This window comes from Epinephelus lanceolatus, chromosome 19 (genome assembly GCF_041903045.1).
Source record: "Epinephelus lanceolatus isolate andai-2023 chromosome 19, ASM4190304v1, whole genome shotgun sequence".
In the NCBI taxonomy this organism is placed as follows: Eukaryota; Metazoa; Chordata; class Actinopteri; order Perciformes; family Serranidae; genus Epinephelus; species Epinephelus lanceolatus.
In genome coordinates, this window is record NC_135752.1 from 5,919,236 (window position 1) to 5,937,939 (window position 18,704).

General features: G+C 41.2%; 1 protein-coding gene across 3 annotated transcripts in view; it reads left to right on the plus strand.

Moving 5' to 3' along the window:
* The window catches only part of pik3r1 (phosphoinositide-3-kinase, regulatory subunit 1 (alpha)), a 32,703-nt gene extending 14,215 nt beyond the window's left edge, over positions 1-18,488 (plus strand). Inside the window, exons 3-15 of one of the 3 annotated variants that reach the window (XM_033646633.2) lie at positions 4,913-5,005; positions 5,213-5,287; positions 5,618-5,749; positions 6,542-6,743; positions 7,094-7,176; positions 13,463-13,664; positions 13,763-13,943; positions 14,045-14,170; positions 14,259-14,401; positions 14,495-14,671; positions 14,777-14,851; positions 14,947-15,117; positions 15,580-18,488. In XM_033646633.2, the coding sequence (XP_033502524.1) occupies positions 4,913-5,005; positions 5,213-5,287; positions 5,618-5,749; positions 6,542-6,743; positions 7,094-7,176; positions 13,463-13,664; positions 13,763-13,943; positions 14,045-14,170; positions 14,259-14,401; positions 14,495-14,671; positions 14,777-14,851; positions 14,947-15,117; positions 15,580-15,769 (1,850 nt within the window). In that variant the 3' untranslated portion in view covers positions 15,770-18,488. Of the gene's footprint in view, positions 1-4,912; positions 5,006-5,212; positions 5,288-5,617; positions 5,750-6,541; positions 6,744-7,093; positions 7,177-10,555; positions 10,915-11,791; positions 12,081-13,462; positions 13,665-13,762; positions 13,944-14,044; positions 14,171-14,258; positions 14,402-14,494; positions 14,672-14,776; positions 14,852-14,946; positions 15,118-15,579 lie in introns of those variants that run through there. The other 2 variants (XM_033646634.2, XM_033646635.2) reach the window with 2 other exon arrangements.
* Positions 18,489-18,704: the final 216 nt, after the last annotated feature.

The window sequence follows — 18,704 nt, forward strand, 5'->3', positions numbered from 1 at the left end:
CTGAGGCCTTTTGGGATATCATGAGAAGGTCTGCCAAACATGCAGGCTTGTAGAGACACGTCCAAGGGGCCCCTGCCTCCTTACTCTCCCTTACATGTTGCCACAGAAACCAACTTCCATAGGACAGTGTGCTGTGTTGCCCCTCGGCAATTTTGAACAGAGAAAGACAGCAGTAACACGTTGTTTTAATGCTCACAACCCACCAGAGTTTCAGCTACAGTTGTGGAAAATATATTCATCTCATGCACCATTCATCAGCTTTGAAAGATATGGTAAAATCAGCTATACTAGTTTGCTCAGCAGCAGCAAATGCTGTCTATTTATCACCAGCATTATTGTCATTGCATAAATGAACTTAGCATGTACAAATATACATGCAAGTAACTTAGAAACATTTACTTGCATGTATATTTGTACATGTTTCCATGGTTATTGGCTCTACCCACTAGGGTTATGTTGACTGCTTGATCTCAGGCCAAAGCATCTCAAAAATCATCACTGATATCTTGAAACATTTCTGCCATATTTTGTCTGCTACTTGATACAATTCCATTGGTGCTGAAACTATCACGTCGTTGACAGTACCCAGAAGCAATTCTATCTCAAGGCTGACCTCTGTCACTTGTAGGCCAGCCATAGACAGAGTAAATGAATAAAGCTTTGGATCACTTTGAAGGGTCTTGTTGTTGTATGGTTATCACCAAGTTACTGAAGACATGCAGAACAGATGACTTGAGACCTTTTGTTGAATATGTTGCATATATTTAAAACCTCTTATACAGACTTACGTTTGTCAGAAATGTCACCTTAGTAATAAAATTAGCCTTGGGATGTTTTCATAGATATGAAGGCTGGGTGCGTGGGTGGGTTTGAATTTATTTTCAGGTTGTGAATTGAGTTTCTCAGAAAAAGGTTGGCTGGAGAATGGCAGCCGTGTTAGATATCTTGTCTGGGAGAAAGGTTACACTTCCAAGGTGTGCGATGGCAGCACTGCATGTCTCGATCTCTATTTAAGGAAACTCTGGTGTTCCATCTCAGAGTTCACTGCTTCTGAGAAAACCCCCCTCCTGCTTTGCAGTTCCAATAATGTCTTCCAGATGACCAGTTGTCCTACATGGAGTTTTGTGTGTTCTGTGGTTAGAAGGACTTTGGTAATCCAGTTTCTTCACACGCAACATGCAAGCCTGTGTGCTGCACTGGCCAAAGAGGATGTGGATTTGGATGAAGTGGTTCATTATTTGCTAGATTGAACACTCTGTGGTGGAAGAGGGTAGTTCCTTGGTAATGACTGGTACACATGCATCAGTGGGACCAGTAGATGCCTGATTTGAAAAAAAGTAATAATTTTTAAGATAGAAAGAAAGAAAAATATGGTTACTAGAAAGAGTTCATTCATAGTTTCTGAACATTTTGAAACTGCAGACCCCGTGTTTAACAGTTGAGCCTTTCAGAAAAGTGCCCTTTCAAAATACGCCTTTGCAAATCCAAATAAAATCCCTGCCAACCCCTTCAACCTTTCATGTCCACACCTGGGTGCAAAGTTCTAAAGGAAAAATGAGGAAAAAACTCAGGCCTGGCTTACCTCATATCACAGGGTATTTGCTTAGTTCTCTGGTCCATCAAACCCTAACTTGAGGCTCAGCACCTCCTGTTCTTGAATCAGTCTGTTGTGAATATGCACCTTTTAGTGTTGAAGGTAGTCCTTTGGTCTCATACCTGCTTTCTTTTTGAAGTTCAGAGTCGTTTGTAAGTCATGCATCTAATCAACCTTTGCTGGTTCAGATGAATGGCAGCCCTCATCCCATTTAATGTCACAAGATCCTTCATCACGACTTATGATGACAAGCAGACCATTTAATTTCTGTATGGGCCACATTTACTTTTTAGTTTTCGGGCTTTGGTTCTTTTCCCTGAATTTGCTGATATGAGATGGAAGTAACCTAATCTGTAGGGTTGAGCCAAATACTGTGTTCAATTTGGTTTAGTCTTGTGATCAAAAATGATCTGAAGCTCAATTCTGAGGCATTTCTGTAATTTATTTTTCTAATAAATAATGCAGCAACTACTTATCAACCTTTATCAATTTCAGGCTTAAAATACAACTTTTGGTCAGGGCCCACCCTCTTTAGATTTAAATCACAGTTTAAACCCTGGTCATTCAAAGTACAGATACAGATGCAGGTCATTTAGTTGACTGAACAGATACAGATAATGCTCTACTCGCTCATCCCTACTAAACTGTGTATAAAATAAACCCAGTCATTGTCAACATTCAGAAAGAAATAGGCCAAGTGAAATCCCCTTAGAGCGACTGTGTTTCTAAACAGAAGGATGAGACAATAGATTCTCTCAGTCATGATTATGTCACCATTCAGACAAAGCACTTCTGTTTCACGCTAGATTAAGATATTTTGCATTTTACATATGAGAGAAAAATGGTTCTTAGGTGTGGAGACAGGACTAGTATTTCCTTTTGCATTGCTTGCATTTCTTTTGAAGCGCTAAAGCTCTTTGATCATTATTCACAGTCATCCATCAAAGGAACGCTTTAACATATACTTTGATAACCATACAGCTTTGTATTTTTAACTGCTAATTAGAGCTGAAGTGAATTAAAAAAAAACAATTGGCAATTATTTTGATATTTTTTTCAAGTAAAAATAACAAACTTTGCATTTGCTAGGACTCTCTACGTTTCTTTCTCTTGTCTGAAAATAAACTCATATCTTTGAGGGTTTTGAGTGTTCAAGTTTTAGAAATATATACAGTACAGGCCAAAAGTTTGGACACACCTTCTCATTCAATGCGTTTTCTTTATTTTCATGACTATTTACATTGTAGATTCTCACTGAAGGCATCAAAACTATGAATGAAGACATGTGGAGTTATGTACTTAACAAAAAAAGGTGAAATAACTGAAAACATGTTTTATATTCTAGTTTCTTCAAAATAGCCACCCTTTGCTCTGATTACTGCTTTGCACACTCTTGGCATTCTCTCCATGAGCTTCAAGAGATAGTCACCTGAAATGGTTTCCACTTCACAGGTGTGCCTTATCAGGGTTAATTAGTGGAATTTCTTGCTTTATCAATGGGGTTGGGACCATCAGTTGTGTTGTGCAGAAGTCAGGTTAATACACAGCCGACAGCCCTATTGGACAACTGTTAAAATTCATATTATGGCAAGAACCAATCAGCTAACTAAAGAAAAACGAGTGGCCATCATTACTTTAAGAAATGAAGGTCAGTCAGTCCGGAAAATTGCAAAAACTTTAAATGTGTCCCCAAGTGGAGTCGCAAAAACCATCAAGCGCTACAACGAAACTGGCACACATGAGGACCAACCCAGGAAAGGAAGACCAAGAGTCACCTCTGCTTCTGAGGATAAGTTCATCCGAGTCACCAGCCTCAGAAATGGCAAGTTAACAGCAGCTCAGATCAGAGACCAGATGAATGCCACACAGAGTTCTAGCAGCAGACCCATCTCTAGAACAACTGTTAAGAGGAGACTGCTTGAATCAGGCCATCATGGTCAAATAGCTGCTAGGAAACCACTGCTAAGGAGAGGCAACAAGCAGAAGAGATTTGTTTGGGCCAAGAAACACAAGGAATGGACATTAGACCAGTGGAAATCTGTGCTTTGGTCTGATGAGTCCAAATTTGAGATCTTTGGTTCCAACCGCCGTGTCTTTGTGAGACGCAGAAAAGGTGAACGGATGGATTCCACATGCCTGGTTCCCACTGTGAAGCATGGAGGAGGAGGTGTGATGGTGTGGGGGTGTTTTGCTGGTGACACTGTTGGGGATTTATTCAGAATTGAAGGCACACTGAACCAGCATGGCTACCACAGCATCCTGCAGCGACATGCCATCCCATTCAGTTTGCGTTTAGTTGGACGATCATTTATTTTTCAACAGGACAATGACCCCAAACACACCTCCAGGCTGTGTAAGGGCTATTTGACCAAGAAGGAGAGTGATGGAGTGCTGCGGCAGATGACCTGGCCTCCACAGTCACCGGACCTGAACCCAATCGAGATGGTTTGGGGTGAGCTGGACCGCAGAGTGAAGGCAAAGGGGCCAACAAGTGCTAAACACCTCTGGGAACTCCTTCAAGACTGTTGGAAAACCATTTCAGGTGACTACCTCTTGAAGCTCATGGAGAGAATGCCAAGAGTGTGCAAAGCAGTAATCAGAGCAAAGGGTGGCTATTTTGAAGAAACTAGAATATAAAACATGTTTTCAGTTATTTCACCTTTTTTTGTTAAGTACATAACTCCACGTGTTCATTCATAGTTTTGATGCCTTCAGTGAGAATCTACAATGTAAATAGTCATGAAAATAAAGAAAACGCATTGAATGAGAAGGTGTGTCCAAACTTTTTAATTTTCTGATATTTTATTTAAAATAAGTAAATAAATCAATCAATTAAATAGTCAAGAAAATAACAGTAGGTGTTATTGGTAATTAAAATAATTTTTAGTTGCAGCCTGACTGCTTTGTCAAAACATTGCCTTTGCTGTGCACATACTTGTTACACTTACTGTGGGTCAAATGCACTACTCTCTAATTCAAGGTCATTTAGTTCAGGTGGGAGAACCTGTTATGACTACATTCTTTGGTAGCAGAATAATTGTGTGGTGCTGACAGCAATATTAATTTGATTTACACTGATCATATGTTTCCCTGATATTTTTATTTCAATTCCTTTGAGCTAATTCCATGGTGTAATCAAGATTTTCAGTTCACTCACACATGGTATGTTGGTTACCTAATGTCTACAGGCAACATATTCATGATGTGGCAGAAAAAGCATCTCAAGACAAAGCATTAACACAGTGAATAATTAATAGGACACATATACTGCTCCTTTAGAAATCACCTTGATTGACATTCTGTTGTTATCTCCTCCAGGCTTCTGTTTGCTGGACCTGACGGAGCAGTTTTCCCTTCCAGAGACCAGTCCACCCATGCTTGCCAGACTGCTGGAAGCTATTGAGAGGAAAGGTGAGCTTGACCAAGGAAACTTCAAGTCTTTCATCTTGACATGCAACTGCACTTGAGTTTTCAGTTTGCCTGCTAACACTGATAGTCTTTTGTTAACCACATTTGACTGTGCTTATGTGACCTGTTACACAGAACCACATGAATCGAATGGTGTTAGTTTACTCAGTCAATAAATGTAATAATTTATGTTTCACTAATCACTTGCAGGTCTGGATAACCCAACTTTATATCGAACATTTACAGCTGGTGGTGGACTTGAAGTCAGACAGTATTTTGACTGTGGTAAGCAGCTTTTTTTTATCAGCCTATGTGAGGCCAGTGGATTTCAAATTGTTGGAAAAAAAAAAAAATAAATAAATAAAAAAATGACTGACGCAAGTGGAAGTGACTACTGGAGATAAATGTGTGAGGTGACCAAAAAAGATCTGCGCACATATGCAGTGTGTTAAAAAGAACAGAGTACCATGGTGTCTGAAGGGTTTTTTTGCATCTGTGGTTGCATCTACATATGCATGATGTAGTATTGCAGATTGTACTTGAGCCTGTAAAAGACTGAACTTTGCAGGAATGAGTTTTAGTATTAAAGCATGCATCTGCTGTTTTGCACTTCAGACCCTCCCTCACCAGACCTGGATCAGGTGGAACTTCCTGTCCTGTGTGATGGTCTGCGCAGGTACCTGCAGGATCTTCCCCAGCCCATCATCCCCACTGCATTATATGCTCAGATGGTCCACACTGCCAAAGGTGAGAGCACATAGCGTCAACGATCAGTTCTTCACTGTACAGAAAACCAAGTGCTGACGTAATGTACCCTCTGCTATTGAACATTCAGTACTTTGATCACAAAACCACAAGAACATGTCAGTTCCCTTTGGCCCTTCACTAAGACATTTTTATTGTTCAAGTCCTCTTTTGAGTGTTCAGTTCAGGTCTTTTTTATTGTGTTTATCACATTATGTCACAGGTCCAATCACGTCCAATAGAAGGGGAAAAAAGAAAAAAAAAGAACTTAACCCTCCCCCATACCAGACCTGCACATAACCAGACATCCATAAAAAAGAAAACAAAAAACACAAATGTATTGAAGTCATAGAAAAACTGGTTAAATTGTCATGCTGTCAGCCTCCAGAATTTGTGTATTTTGTCACTTTCTGTTAACCTAGTTTCTGTCTGTCTTGCTTTCCTTGCAAGCACAGACAAAACTTCTCACACCACACGCCATTCTGTAGTGCTGCATTCTCTTGCTGTCACATGGCCAGAAACAGGATATCTGTGGTTAATAGGAACTAAAACAAGCCTGAAAGTTTATCTCTAGCATCTCTAAGCAGCCAATCACCTGCCAGTGTACCTTACGCTCATTGTCAACCACACAGTCTCTCTGTGGTTTCATAACCTAACTGCACATGACGCTTTTTTTTTCCATCTCTTCATCGTTTTAAAGAAACATCTTTCATTTTATGCTCCTCTTAGACTCAGGCAGGATCAGTTTTTCACATGTCTTACTGACCTCGCAGCTATTCTCATCTGTTTCAACAGAGGTGGTGAATCCTGAGGAATGTGCCCAGCTGCTACGTCGCATCGCCAGCACCCAGAGCCTGCCTCCCCAATACTGGCTAACTCTCCACTGCCTGCTTAGGCATTTCTCTAGAGTGTGCCAAAACAGCTCCAAGAACCTGCTCAGTGCCAGAGCCCTGGGCGAGATCTTCAGCCCTGTGTTCTTCAGACAACAGGCCACCAGGTGGGTGTCAGAGCAGCCAGAGTCATGTCAAAGATAGACACTCGGGCATCAGACAAAGTGTGCAGGCTCAGTCATGCAACACCGAGACACTCAGACTCTCAAACATGCACCCACTCAGGCTCACACATCTACACACTGTGAGAGTGCAGGCTGTCATGCACTCATGCTGTACACAGATATAGGTTGGAGCTTTTCTACTTACCAGCTGTGCTGCGCAATTAAAGTAGCTAAGCCTGAATTACCATCAGATTGAAACCAGCACAAAGCAAAGCAGAGCAGCAGAGACTTTCACCTGGGCTGCAAAACACAAACTTCATTTAACTGTTTTTTTTTTCTTCACCCTCCCACAGTTGTGAACCCAGCTTGGAAGCTCACATCAAGATCATTGAAGTTCTGGTGACCAGTGAATGGAGTGAAAGTCAGTCAGCTCCAGGTAGTTACCCACTTCATTTTTGGCTTCCATCATCCACAAAGTTTTAAATGCAGTTGGTCTGCTGCTCTTTGTTGTTCTCCAAGATTGTTTAGCATTGCACTGCATGCTGTTTGGTATGTAGCATTGGTTTGGTATGGTCTGCAGAGACTTAAACACTGCAGAACATGAACTGAACACCCTCAGACCTGACCTATTAATAGGTTTAAGAAAGGTGTTGAAACTTGCAACTGCTGCACTTGTAGAGGGCCACGGGGTACACTATGGACATAAAATACTGACATTTTAGGGCAAGTTGAGACTACTTTATTATGTACTGGTCAGTGGATATAAGTGTTGGAACTAACTTCTGATGATCTTTGTTGTGAAGCAGTGGAACTGTTAAAATTAAGCCACACTGGTCCTGAAGCCTTAGCTGCACAGGATGTCAGTTTCTGTTTTTTAAGCCTGCAGATGGACTCATTAGAAATAAATACAGCTTTCTGTTTTTCCCATGGCACAAGGTTTCCATACAGAGGACAACTAATTGTGATTGTTGTGTGTATGGTTTTTGAATTTAAACTGACCCTGATGAACGTGATTGCTCATGAATTTTCATTTCACATATGACCTTGTAGGTGTGAAAACAAAAAAAGTTGATACAATCTGTGACATTCTGGTTTTCCTCTCAGGACAGATTTTTTTCACAGATGTTGTTTTAAGTGGGTAAAATGTCAAACACTGAAGTGCACAGAGTCAGTTTTCATGACTGGTGCAGTGGTGGTCTGCATAGAAGAAGCTAGTCTGGTGGTGTGTGTGAGAGCACTGCATTGCGTGGCACAGTTATGTTTTTACAGTGCTAGTTAAAAGCACTTTCGTTGGCTGGCCCAGAGGCCCGAGACTGGCTGTGGCTGTTTAAACATTTTATTACCTGTTAGGTCTATTTATAATGTTCCTGTGCATGGGCCACTCTCAGCTGTCAGTAATTTGCACCTGCGGGAGCACTTTGGCACTGGGAAGGATGGATGGATGGATGGATGGATGGATTAAAGGGCGGCCAGGCAGGCGGGCAAGACACAAACCCCGAAAGTTTTTTTTTTTTTTTTTTTAGTTCTTTTTACATGCATATACAGTACAGGCCAAAAGTTTGGACACACCTTCTCATTCAATGCGTTTTCTTTATTTTCATGACTATTTACATTGTAGATTCTCACTGAAGGCATCAAAACTATGAATGAAGACATGTGGAGTTATGTACTTAACAAAAAAAGGTGAAATAACTGAAAACATGTTTTATATTCTAGTTTCTTCAAAATAGCCACCCTTTGCTCTGATTACTGCTTTGCACACTCTTGGCATTCTCTCCATGAGCTTCAAGAGGTAGTCACCTGAAATGGTTTCCACTTCACAGGTGTGCCTTATCAGGGTTAATTAGTGGAATTTCTTGCTTTATCAATGGAGTTGGGACCATCAGTTGTGTTGTGCAGAAGTCAGGTTAATACACAGCCGACAGCCCTATTGGACAACTGTTAAAATTCATATTATGGCAAGAACCAATCAGCTAACTAAAGAAAAACGAGTGGCCATCATTACTTTAAGAAATGAAGGTCAGTCAGTCCGGAAAATTGCAAAAACTTTAAATGTGTCCCCAAGTGGAGTCGCAAAAACCATCAAGCGCTACAACGAAACTGGCACACATGAGGACCGACCCAGGAAAGGAAGACCAAGAGTCACCTCTGCTTCTGAGGATAAGTTCATCCGAGTCACCAGCCTCAGAAATGGCAAGTTAACAGCAGCTCAGATCAGAGACCAGATGAATGCCACACAGAGTTCTAGCAGCAGACCCATCTCTAGAACAACTGTTAAGAGGAGACTGCGCCAATCAGGCCTTCATGGTCAAATAGCTGCTAGGAAACCACTGCTAAGGAGAGGCAACAAGCAGAAGAGATTTGTTTGGGCCAAGAAACACAAGGAATGGACATTAGACCAGTGGAAATCTGTGCTTTGGTCTGATGAGTCCAAATTTGAGATCTTTGGTTCCAACCGCCGTGTCTTTGTGAGATGCAGAAAAGGTGAACGGATGGATTCCACATGCCTGGTTCCCACTGTGAAGCATGGAGGAGGAGGTGTGATGGTGTGGGGGTGTTTTGCTGGTGACACTGTTGGGGATTTATTCAAAATTGAAGGCACACTCAACCAGCATGGCTACCACAGCATCCTGCAGCGACATGCCATCCCATCCGGTTTGCGTTTAGTTGGACGATCATTTATTTTTCAACAGGACAATGACCCCAAACACACCTCCAGGCTGTGTAAGGGCTATTTGACCAAGAAGGAGAGTGATGGAGTGCTGCGGCAGATGACCTGGCCTCCACAGTCACCGGACCTGAACCCAATCGAGATGGTTTGGGGTGAGCTGGACCGCAGAGTGAAGGCAAAGGGGCCAACAAGTGCTAAACACCTCTGGGAACTCCTTCAAGACTGTTGGAAAACCATTTCAGGTGACTACCTCTTGAAGCTCATGGAGAGAATGCCAAGAGTGTGCAAAGCAGTAATCAGAGCAAAGGGTGGCTATTTTGAAGAAACTAGAATATAAAACATGTTTTCAGTTATTTCACCTTTTTTTGTTAAGTACATAACTCCACATGTGTTCATTCATAGTTTTGATGCCTTCAGTGAGAATCTACAATGTAAATAGTCATGAAAATAAAGAAAACGCATTGAATGAGAAGGTGTGTCCAAACTTTTGGCCTGTACTGTATAAACACAGGACCCACTCAGACATTGGACAAAGTTTAGGTGTGCCAAACTGGTTTCAGTCACCTGTCTCATACAGATAACAACAGGGTCAGAAGAACAGAGAGGAAGAATAACCTACTTTGTAAACATGTATAGTCTATACATGTGTGTCTGTGAATGACCCGTGTGTGTGTGCTTGTGCGTGTGTGCATGTGTCTGTATGCCTCCTCCCAGTTACTGCGTGCCTATTTTAAGTAAGCGACAAAAGGCCCACTTAGATTTGGTTGGCTGGAAAGTCGGCCTGCTCCACAGAGCACTTCTTGTTAACTGAGGGCTGCTTCCAGTTTCTAGGGCCACTCTCCTCCCCTCCCCTCCCCTCCCCTCCGTCCTACCTCCGCCTGGATCTCCACATGTCCTCCCTGCCTCAAAGTGCCCAGCTCAGCAAATATTTGAAACTTTGCAAGTTAATCATAAGACTGAACTCCCCCTGCCTCCTCCTTTACAAACAGAGAGAGAGAGAGAGAGAGAGGGGGGGGGGGGGACAGAGAGAGCAAGAGACACGCACACACACGCAGCTGGCACGAGTGGCTGCTTTCAGAACAGGCAGCACTGACACCAGAACAGCCACTGCTAATCATTAACTATCTGCCTCCATGTGAGCAGGCCTCAGCCTCACGGAGCTCAGAGCTCAGAGAGAGAGAGAGAGAGAGAGAGAGAGAGAGAGACTCAGCCTTTTACCTCACTCACAGCAGGAACTCAGTCAGTCAGCTAGACAGTCGCATGCTGCACCTGCTTCACGTCGAGCAGATTACCTGGATTTCATTAAGGAGCACATAAAGCCATTACCCTTGTTAAGAATTAAAAAAAGAAGCCACTCTCAGCTTTTCTCAGTGGCCTAAACTATGAAATGGAGCTTTACTGGAGGACTTGAAAGTAACTCTGTTGGATTTAATTTACCTTTTGGAACTAAAAGAGAAGCTACAAAGAAGACGTTGATTCAACAAAACATGCACAACTTGCAACGTAAGTTTGATATCATGCTTCTTTTTTTAAAATGTGTCATACAAAAGTGGAGCAGTGGGTTTCTACTGCTTCTGCCTTCAGGCTTTAACGAAAAGGGCCGCATGGGAAGAATAAGACACAAATACCACAGCTTAAGAAAAGACAAGTACAAGAATAATAGGTTTTTGTTGTCATTAAGCCCCCAGTCATAGCTGTCAGTGAACACTTTTGCCTTGGGCTGCTCCTCCTGCTGTATAGTTATAAACTACTCTCACAGACTGCATATAAAACTCTGCATTGCTCTCAGGCAAGATGATGAATCTTAACAGTTGATTCAAGATTTTCAATTTGGACTTAATACTCAAACATTCGCAACAGGGAGTGTATGGTCTCAGCAGAGAAGGGCAAGTTTATTTTAAACCAAATAATTATTTAAAACCCTACAGACAATACTTTTCCAGGATTTTATTAGAATTCAAGAAAGGGACATTTAGGTTACAGATTTTTATTTTATTATTTTCAAACAAACTGATATGTAGTCAATGTACTCAGTTACTCCTCAAGTTAAGCACACAGAGACCCAACAACTGTTCCTCGGTTGAACCTAGCCGGACTGCATTCCACTGAAGTCCTTATACCTTACCAAGAACTAGGTCTATTTTAATTTCACTTAGGAAATCGAGGGAGTTATCTCTGTCATGCCGAGTGTCACGCTGTGGGATTACAGGCGTATTTTGGAGCTCTGGGTGCTGCTGACCGGGCCAAGCATTATAATTTAGCTGCGTACGTGCTGCTGCAGCAGAGCTGGTTTTGTCAGAGTGCCAGCAGTGGGCCGGACTAAACCTCCACACGACACATGCAGAGAGGAGGGGCTGAGCAACCTGCAGGAGAGCGAGCAGTAAAGCTTGACAGAGAGGGAGAGGATGACAGAGGAAATGCATGGAAACAGGCTGCAGGTCCTTTTTTTCTGCTAGTGAGAGATGCTGCACATTTGCTTTTAAGATGGATGCATAGTAGGACGTATCGCTGGATGCAGCAGAGAGGTTTTTTTCCATTTAGCTGCAGTGTTGTAAAGAATTGAAACAGGGAGGCAAAAGGTAATGGGCTTTCAGAATGACCTCATCACTCTCAGGAAATGAAAGATGCAGGAGTGGTTGGTGACAGACCCCCCCATGTGATTGGCTGTGGTAAGTGATGTAACACGTTACTGAGCAGGCTGCTCTTAATGGCTTTTCAAATGGATGTTTAGGTGGTTGTATAAAAATCACTTTATTGTGCCACTGCAGAGATATTTTGCCACCAGTCACATATATAAGCTATCTTTTTGTAGAATCTGTCTGTAGATCTGTTGCCAAGTTACTGTTAAGACTGGATTGTCCACATGAGTAGGTTTAAGAATTAGAATTTTCTAGTGATCTGTGATGTGAATGTGAAATGTGATAACATTGGTCGGCAAACGTGCTCAGAGGTGCAGCGGAAGCCATGAGCTGTGGTTGAGTTGGTAGGCTGTATTTTGCACAGATTGTAAAGCTTTGCATTTTCTGCCATGTCACAATTGTAGCTGCCTAGCAAGTGAACAGTGCTTGTGGTCTCATTGAGCTGAGTCCTGCAAGGTCCATTGTGGCAGAACGGGTGTTAATGCAGGGGGAGTGAACAAAGGCAGTGCAGATATGTGGGTTAAAAATAGCCTGCTACCGTTTAGCTCTGCTACAGCTAGCCTCACTGTGAAACTACCAGCTTGTGAGCAGCCTCCACAGATTGAAGGTGTCTTTTTTTAAAATCCACAGCAGCAGTTAGAATGTTCACTTGATAACCTAAATGACTATGGACACAATGCAAATCTGACTTTTATTGTTGTCTTAAAGCCGCAGTAGGAAAAGGAGATTTAATGGTCTGATTGTGAACACTGAGTCAGTGATAATTATCAGATTGTGGCTGTTTGCTGGGGCAAAAAAACCTATGGTTATCTGGGTGTTTGCATTAGGTTTCAGATTCATCATAACATGTACTAAACGCATTAACCTGCTTCCCTGGTGAAAGAAAAAGATAATCCTCGTGGCCTAACAGTATTCATGTTGGGCACATTCTGCATTAAAAAATATATAAGGCCACACTGATGTTTTTGCAGCTAGGAATATATATAGAAATCTCCCCTTTTTTTTTTGAATGAAATTCATTCTCCCTGACTCAGGCTTCATTTCTCCTCCCACTGCCTTGCTGTTACCGCCTCTCTGCTGGAGAGAGGTAGCGATTTTTTTTTCATCCCTATTCGATCAATGGAAAAAAAGATGAGTGAGAGAGTCACAGAGCTTGTGTGTGATTCCCTACACTGAATTCAGTGTAGTGGATCTCAAATTTGGTATCCAGTTGTATTTTCTGCTGCTTAAAAGAAGGGCAAATAAATGTTTTGCAATGCAAAGCAAGAGCCCCATTGACTGTGTCGTAACGAGCCAGAAAATCAATCATTCAATTCAAGGAAAGAACCCGTTTAATGTCAACTTGAGCACACACAGTCTCCATTTCAGCACATGTACTTCAATTCTCTGTTCCCTTCCTCTTGTCCCCACAGCTCTACCTCCAAAGCCCCCCAAGCCCACATCTGTGACTAACAACGGTATGAACAACAACATGGCGCTACAAGACGCAGAATGGTACTGGGGAGACATCTCAAGGGAGGAGGTCAATGAGAAACTGAGGGACACTGCGGACGGTACATTTTTGGTGCGAGACGCCTCTACGAAAATGCATGGAGACTATACACTGACTCTGAGGTTTGTTTGAAAATATTTTCTCTTATCAACCATCTTTTTATGATTTTCGGGACTGTTAGTTTAACTAGTTTTGCCGCCTTTTTTTGTTTTGTCTACAGGAAAGGTGGAAACAACAAACTTATCAAGATATTCCATCGAGATGGGAAGTACGGCTTCTCAGACCCACTGACCTTCAGCTCTGTTGTTGAGCTCATCAACCACTATCGCAATGAGTCACTGGCTCAGTACAACCCTAAGCTAGACGTCAAGCTGCTGTATCCGGTCTCCAAACACCAGCAGGTAAGACATCAGCTTGTGGTCTAAACTAGCACATTTATAAATGATTCTGCTCAAGCAATTTAACTGCAACTTTTTTGTCTCGGCTATGAATCTTTTCTCAGGATCAGGTGGTGAAAGAAGACAACATTGAAGCTGTGGGGAGGAAGCTTTGTGAGTACCACCAGCAGTACCAGGAGAAGAACAAAGAGTACGACCGTCTGTATGAAGAATACACCAGAACATCACAAGTGAGTACCAGCCAGAGTCAAACTATGCTCAAGAACCTTACTGCAATATTTGTACGACATACACTCAATACTGTGCTTCTGCTTCCAGGAAATCCAAATGAAGAGGACGGCTATCGAGGCTTTTAATGAAACTATAAAGATATTTGAGGAGCAATGCCAAACACAAGAGCGGTACAGCAAGGAGTATATTGAGAAATTCAGGCGAGAAGGCAACGACAAGGAGATCCAGAGGTAAGAATAAGCCACGCTTTAAAAAAAAAAAACAGCAGTAGCAGATAATACAAGTTTAATTATGTTTAAATTAAATGGTGTTATTGCTTTCAGGATTATGGGAAACTACGAGAAGTTGAAGTCCCGGATCAGTGAAATTGTCGACAGCAAGCGCCGACTGGAGGAAGATCTGAAGAAACAGGCGGCAGACTACAGAGAGATCGACAAGAGGATGAACAGCATCAAGCCCGACCTCATCCAGCTCCGCAAGACCAGAGACCAGTATCTCATGTAAGTATAGCACTCCAGCATCAGCGCCATGACTGCTTCTGAAACTTTTCTCTGGAGAAAATCAAATTGGATCTGCCCTGGTTTCTAATGTTTTCTCACTTGTAGGTGGTTGACCCAGAAGGGAGTCAGACAGAAGAAACTCAACGAGTGGCTCGGAATCAAAAACGAGAACACAGAAGAGTGAGTATCCATTTTCATTACACTAAAACAACACTAAAATGCAGATGCTTTTTGCCTCACAGCTTACATCTGTGTGCGTTACTTTTTTCCCCTAGTCAATATTCTATGGTGGACGATGATGAAGACCTTCCTCATCATGATGAGCGGTCCTGGAAGCTGGGCAACATTAATCGGTTACAGGCGGAGGCTCTCCTCCAGGGCAAGAGAGACGGAACATTCCTGGTTCGAGACAGCAGCAAAGCAGGATGCTACGCCTGCAGCGTTGTGTATGTATTATGTTGTGCTTTTTTCAAACAGCTGTTAAAGGATAGGTTCATTAACAACAGTCGAGTACCCACATGAACATTGAAACAGGATTTGTTCCTTCCTCCCTAACGCACTTTTAATGTAAAAAACATTCCAGACCTATTCTGAAGGTAAAATGAGGCCTTAGCAGTCCTGAAACTTTACTCCTAAAAAGACTTGTACCTTTGGAAGATATCAACTAGATTTGACGTTGAAATTGTCGAAGTTTTGCACACATTTTTGCACGAAACATTGACTGACTTACACTCAAAGCAAGTAAAGTCTGTTTCAGTGAACCCCTGGGCACCTGGCTGTTGTTTTATTGCTTAAATCAAGATAATTAAAGTGAGCAGTTTAGTCAATGAAGAAGCAAGTGATCAGAAAGAGCACTTTTATTGCCTGCAGACACAGAGCAGACTGTGACCGTTCTCCTCTCTTCACAGTGTGGACGGTGAGGTGAAGCACTGCGTCATCAACAAGACCCCCTCAGGTTATGGCTTCGCTGAGCCGTACAACCTGTACAGCTCATTAAAAGAACTCGTACTTCACTACCAGCACACATCTTTGGTCCAGCACAATGACTCTCTGAATGTGACGCTAGCATACCCGGTCTATGCCCAGCAGAGACGGTGAGGACCTGGATGTTTCCACACGGACACAAAGAAAAGGCCTCATGGGGAGTTGGAGATACATGTCCTGGGACTCCATGATTTAAAAAAGAAAGAGGCTCTGTTTGCTGAACTCAGACTTGAAATCGGAGGAAAAGACGCAATAAAGCCTGAACATTTTCAGTGACTTTACCCAACCACGAGCCCGAGCCTGAGGCGAGTCTGAATGTAGATTTATTTCTCTTTTGCTTTTTGTGGGAGCACAGAATCAAGCGGAAACTGCTGAACTCTCCCACAGTGGAGGACATTGAGGCCTTTTCCTAATGGTGCTTGTTCTTTTTCAAAGCTTTACCAGCCGGGAATGTCGAATCGCAACAGATGAACTCTTCAAATGGAACTGTACTCACCGGCCACAACTTTGTTTTTCCACTTCTTGTTTTTTTTTCTTTCATGTCATCTTTGTGTGTATGTATGTCTGTATTCCTGCACAAGTGTTTCTGTGTATGTGGCTGTGAGTGAGTGTGTGTGATTGTCCATGTGACCAAAACTCATAGAATCAGGAAAATGTGTGACGTTATGGGGAGGGAGAGGGGGGGCTGTGTAACACATTTGCTTGTGTTAACTGTTGAGTAGCAGACCATGGATCAGCTGATAAATGTAGCAAAATGGCACTTTTTAAACAAAGTTTAATTTTTTTGAAAAGACTCCTATGGACTTTTATGAGAAGAGCAGAAGATGAGATGTCTGCATCCTGCCTTCTAACTGTTGAGCATTATAGTGCAGACGCAAACTTGATCTTTACTGTGGGCAGGTGAAACTATGAATGGACTTACTATTTCATGTACATATGTGAAAATGTGCAAAGTCATGAATCAAAGTGCACCATACCAAAAAGGATCAGTTCCTGTTTAGTTATATTCTGATCTGCTATGCAATCATTTCTCCATTATTTCTTCAGAATTGTGTTTTATTCTGTTGCAACCCACAATATAAGCTTGTTTTATTGCTTGAAAAGTATCTTTTCCTGTGTAAATATCCAAGAGGATATTTTGTGTCAAAATGCCAAGATACAGTAAAAAAAACTGCTTATGATTTTTAAAAGATAATAATAGCAACATACACTTTATTATAAATTACTTTAACAACTGGTATAAAGATGGAAAAGATGAGTATTTTATTAGTCTTTTTTTTTTTTTTTTTTTTTTTTTTTTTTTTTTGCTTCAAACTAATGTTCTTCTCAGGCAGAGCCTTTTGAGTATTTGAGCTGCTTCAGTCACAAGTACTATTTCTTACAGAGCTACATGCAGTTCTTTGTTGAGATGGACAAAGAAAGCACTCAGAGAATGGGATGATGGGATTGTACAACCCTTACCTAACCATCACCACGAAAACAACAGTATAGATTTATTTTGTTATAAAATATATATGTTCCCACATGAGAATATATCAAAGCAGACAGGTGTTTTCAACTGATGGATATTGTTATTAAAAGATCAATATACATTGTCCACTTAGTATTTTTCTGTATCAGAAAATCACTGTGTTTACATGGGTGGATCGGCTCATTTCAGATAGTCTTTAATTTCATATTTCAAAAAGGACAACATGTGCCAGTGGAATCCTTGACATAAAAATAAATAAATAGATGAATAAATAAAAGCCACAGCTCAACTACATTTTCCTTCCCCCATCTTTATTCTAGCTTTTAAAAGTCCAAGTGATCGGTACGAGAGTAAGCCCAGTGGACTGGTATTAATTTTCAGAAAATATTTTTAAATGAAGCCAAGAGAACTACCAATTTATCACCATTGTGACATCTAACCAATGTGAAAAGTTCAAAATTTAATCACCCAGAAGACTAAATGTCTGCCATTGATGATAATATATATTTTGCAATCTAGATGAACCTGCCATAAAAAGTATTTAGATGTAATGTTTTTACTTCCACCCCAAAATGTACTCACGCTCAGCACAGCTGTCAAGTTAAACTGTTGAATATATCTTTGTGTAACAAATTAGTTGTGAAGAAAAACTCTTAACCTGATGTAATTTTGATTATTACTTTTTAAATTTGACTCTTAATTCTCTCCAACTTCTCTTTGTGGAAAAAGCTGAACAGACTTAGCAACTGCAAAGCCTCCACTTGTGTCACTTCCTGTCAAAAAGAAATGTGGACAATAAATGATGCATTTGATATCATTGGACATGAGGAAATTTGTCGGTATGGAAACATATAATACGTTTTATTTTCTTGCATATTATTCCCCCCTCATGGCAGAACTGTTTGTACAGCTTGACCAAGCTACTAAAATGTGTTTTAGATGTATTTGACCAGATTACTCATCCACGATTAAATTTTTAGCACATTGATAGTAACTGTCATTTATTCTAGTTTTTATTGGTTCTTTCAAAGCCTTTGTCATGGAAACAGATCTGTCATATGACATTTATTTTACTAGAAGATCTTATTTACCTCCCCAACAGCTGCTGGAAAGACCTATTTGTTTCTATTTGTCTAAAAATGTGTTCTTTTTTTAATAGTTCTCGGACAACATGCACCATTATTTTCTTTGCCCCGATCCTGGGTTGTTTGATAACTTTAGGTGTCTTTTTTATTTGAAGCTCATCTTTTTGTGGATGTCCCAGACATGATGATTGGATTGAGATTTACCAGTGTTCCCCAGTTTTGCTTCTGTATTGGGCTTTGTTAAAAAGGAAATAAAACACTTCTTTTTAAGAAAAAAGTCTTGTTTTAGTGTTGTTGTTGAAGCTAATGCAACTGTTGGACGGATTACTGCTTGTCTTTGACATTATATTCCACAGATGATGAATCCTGATGCCTTTGCTGATCCCGACTTTTTCTCTAGCACCACAATGAGGTTGACATTAGTAGCTTTTAAGCAATTAATGATTTAATTCATCATTGACTCATCTGCAGATTATTTTCTTAATCCTTTTTT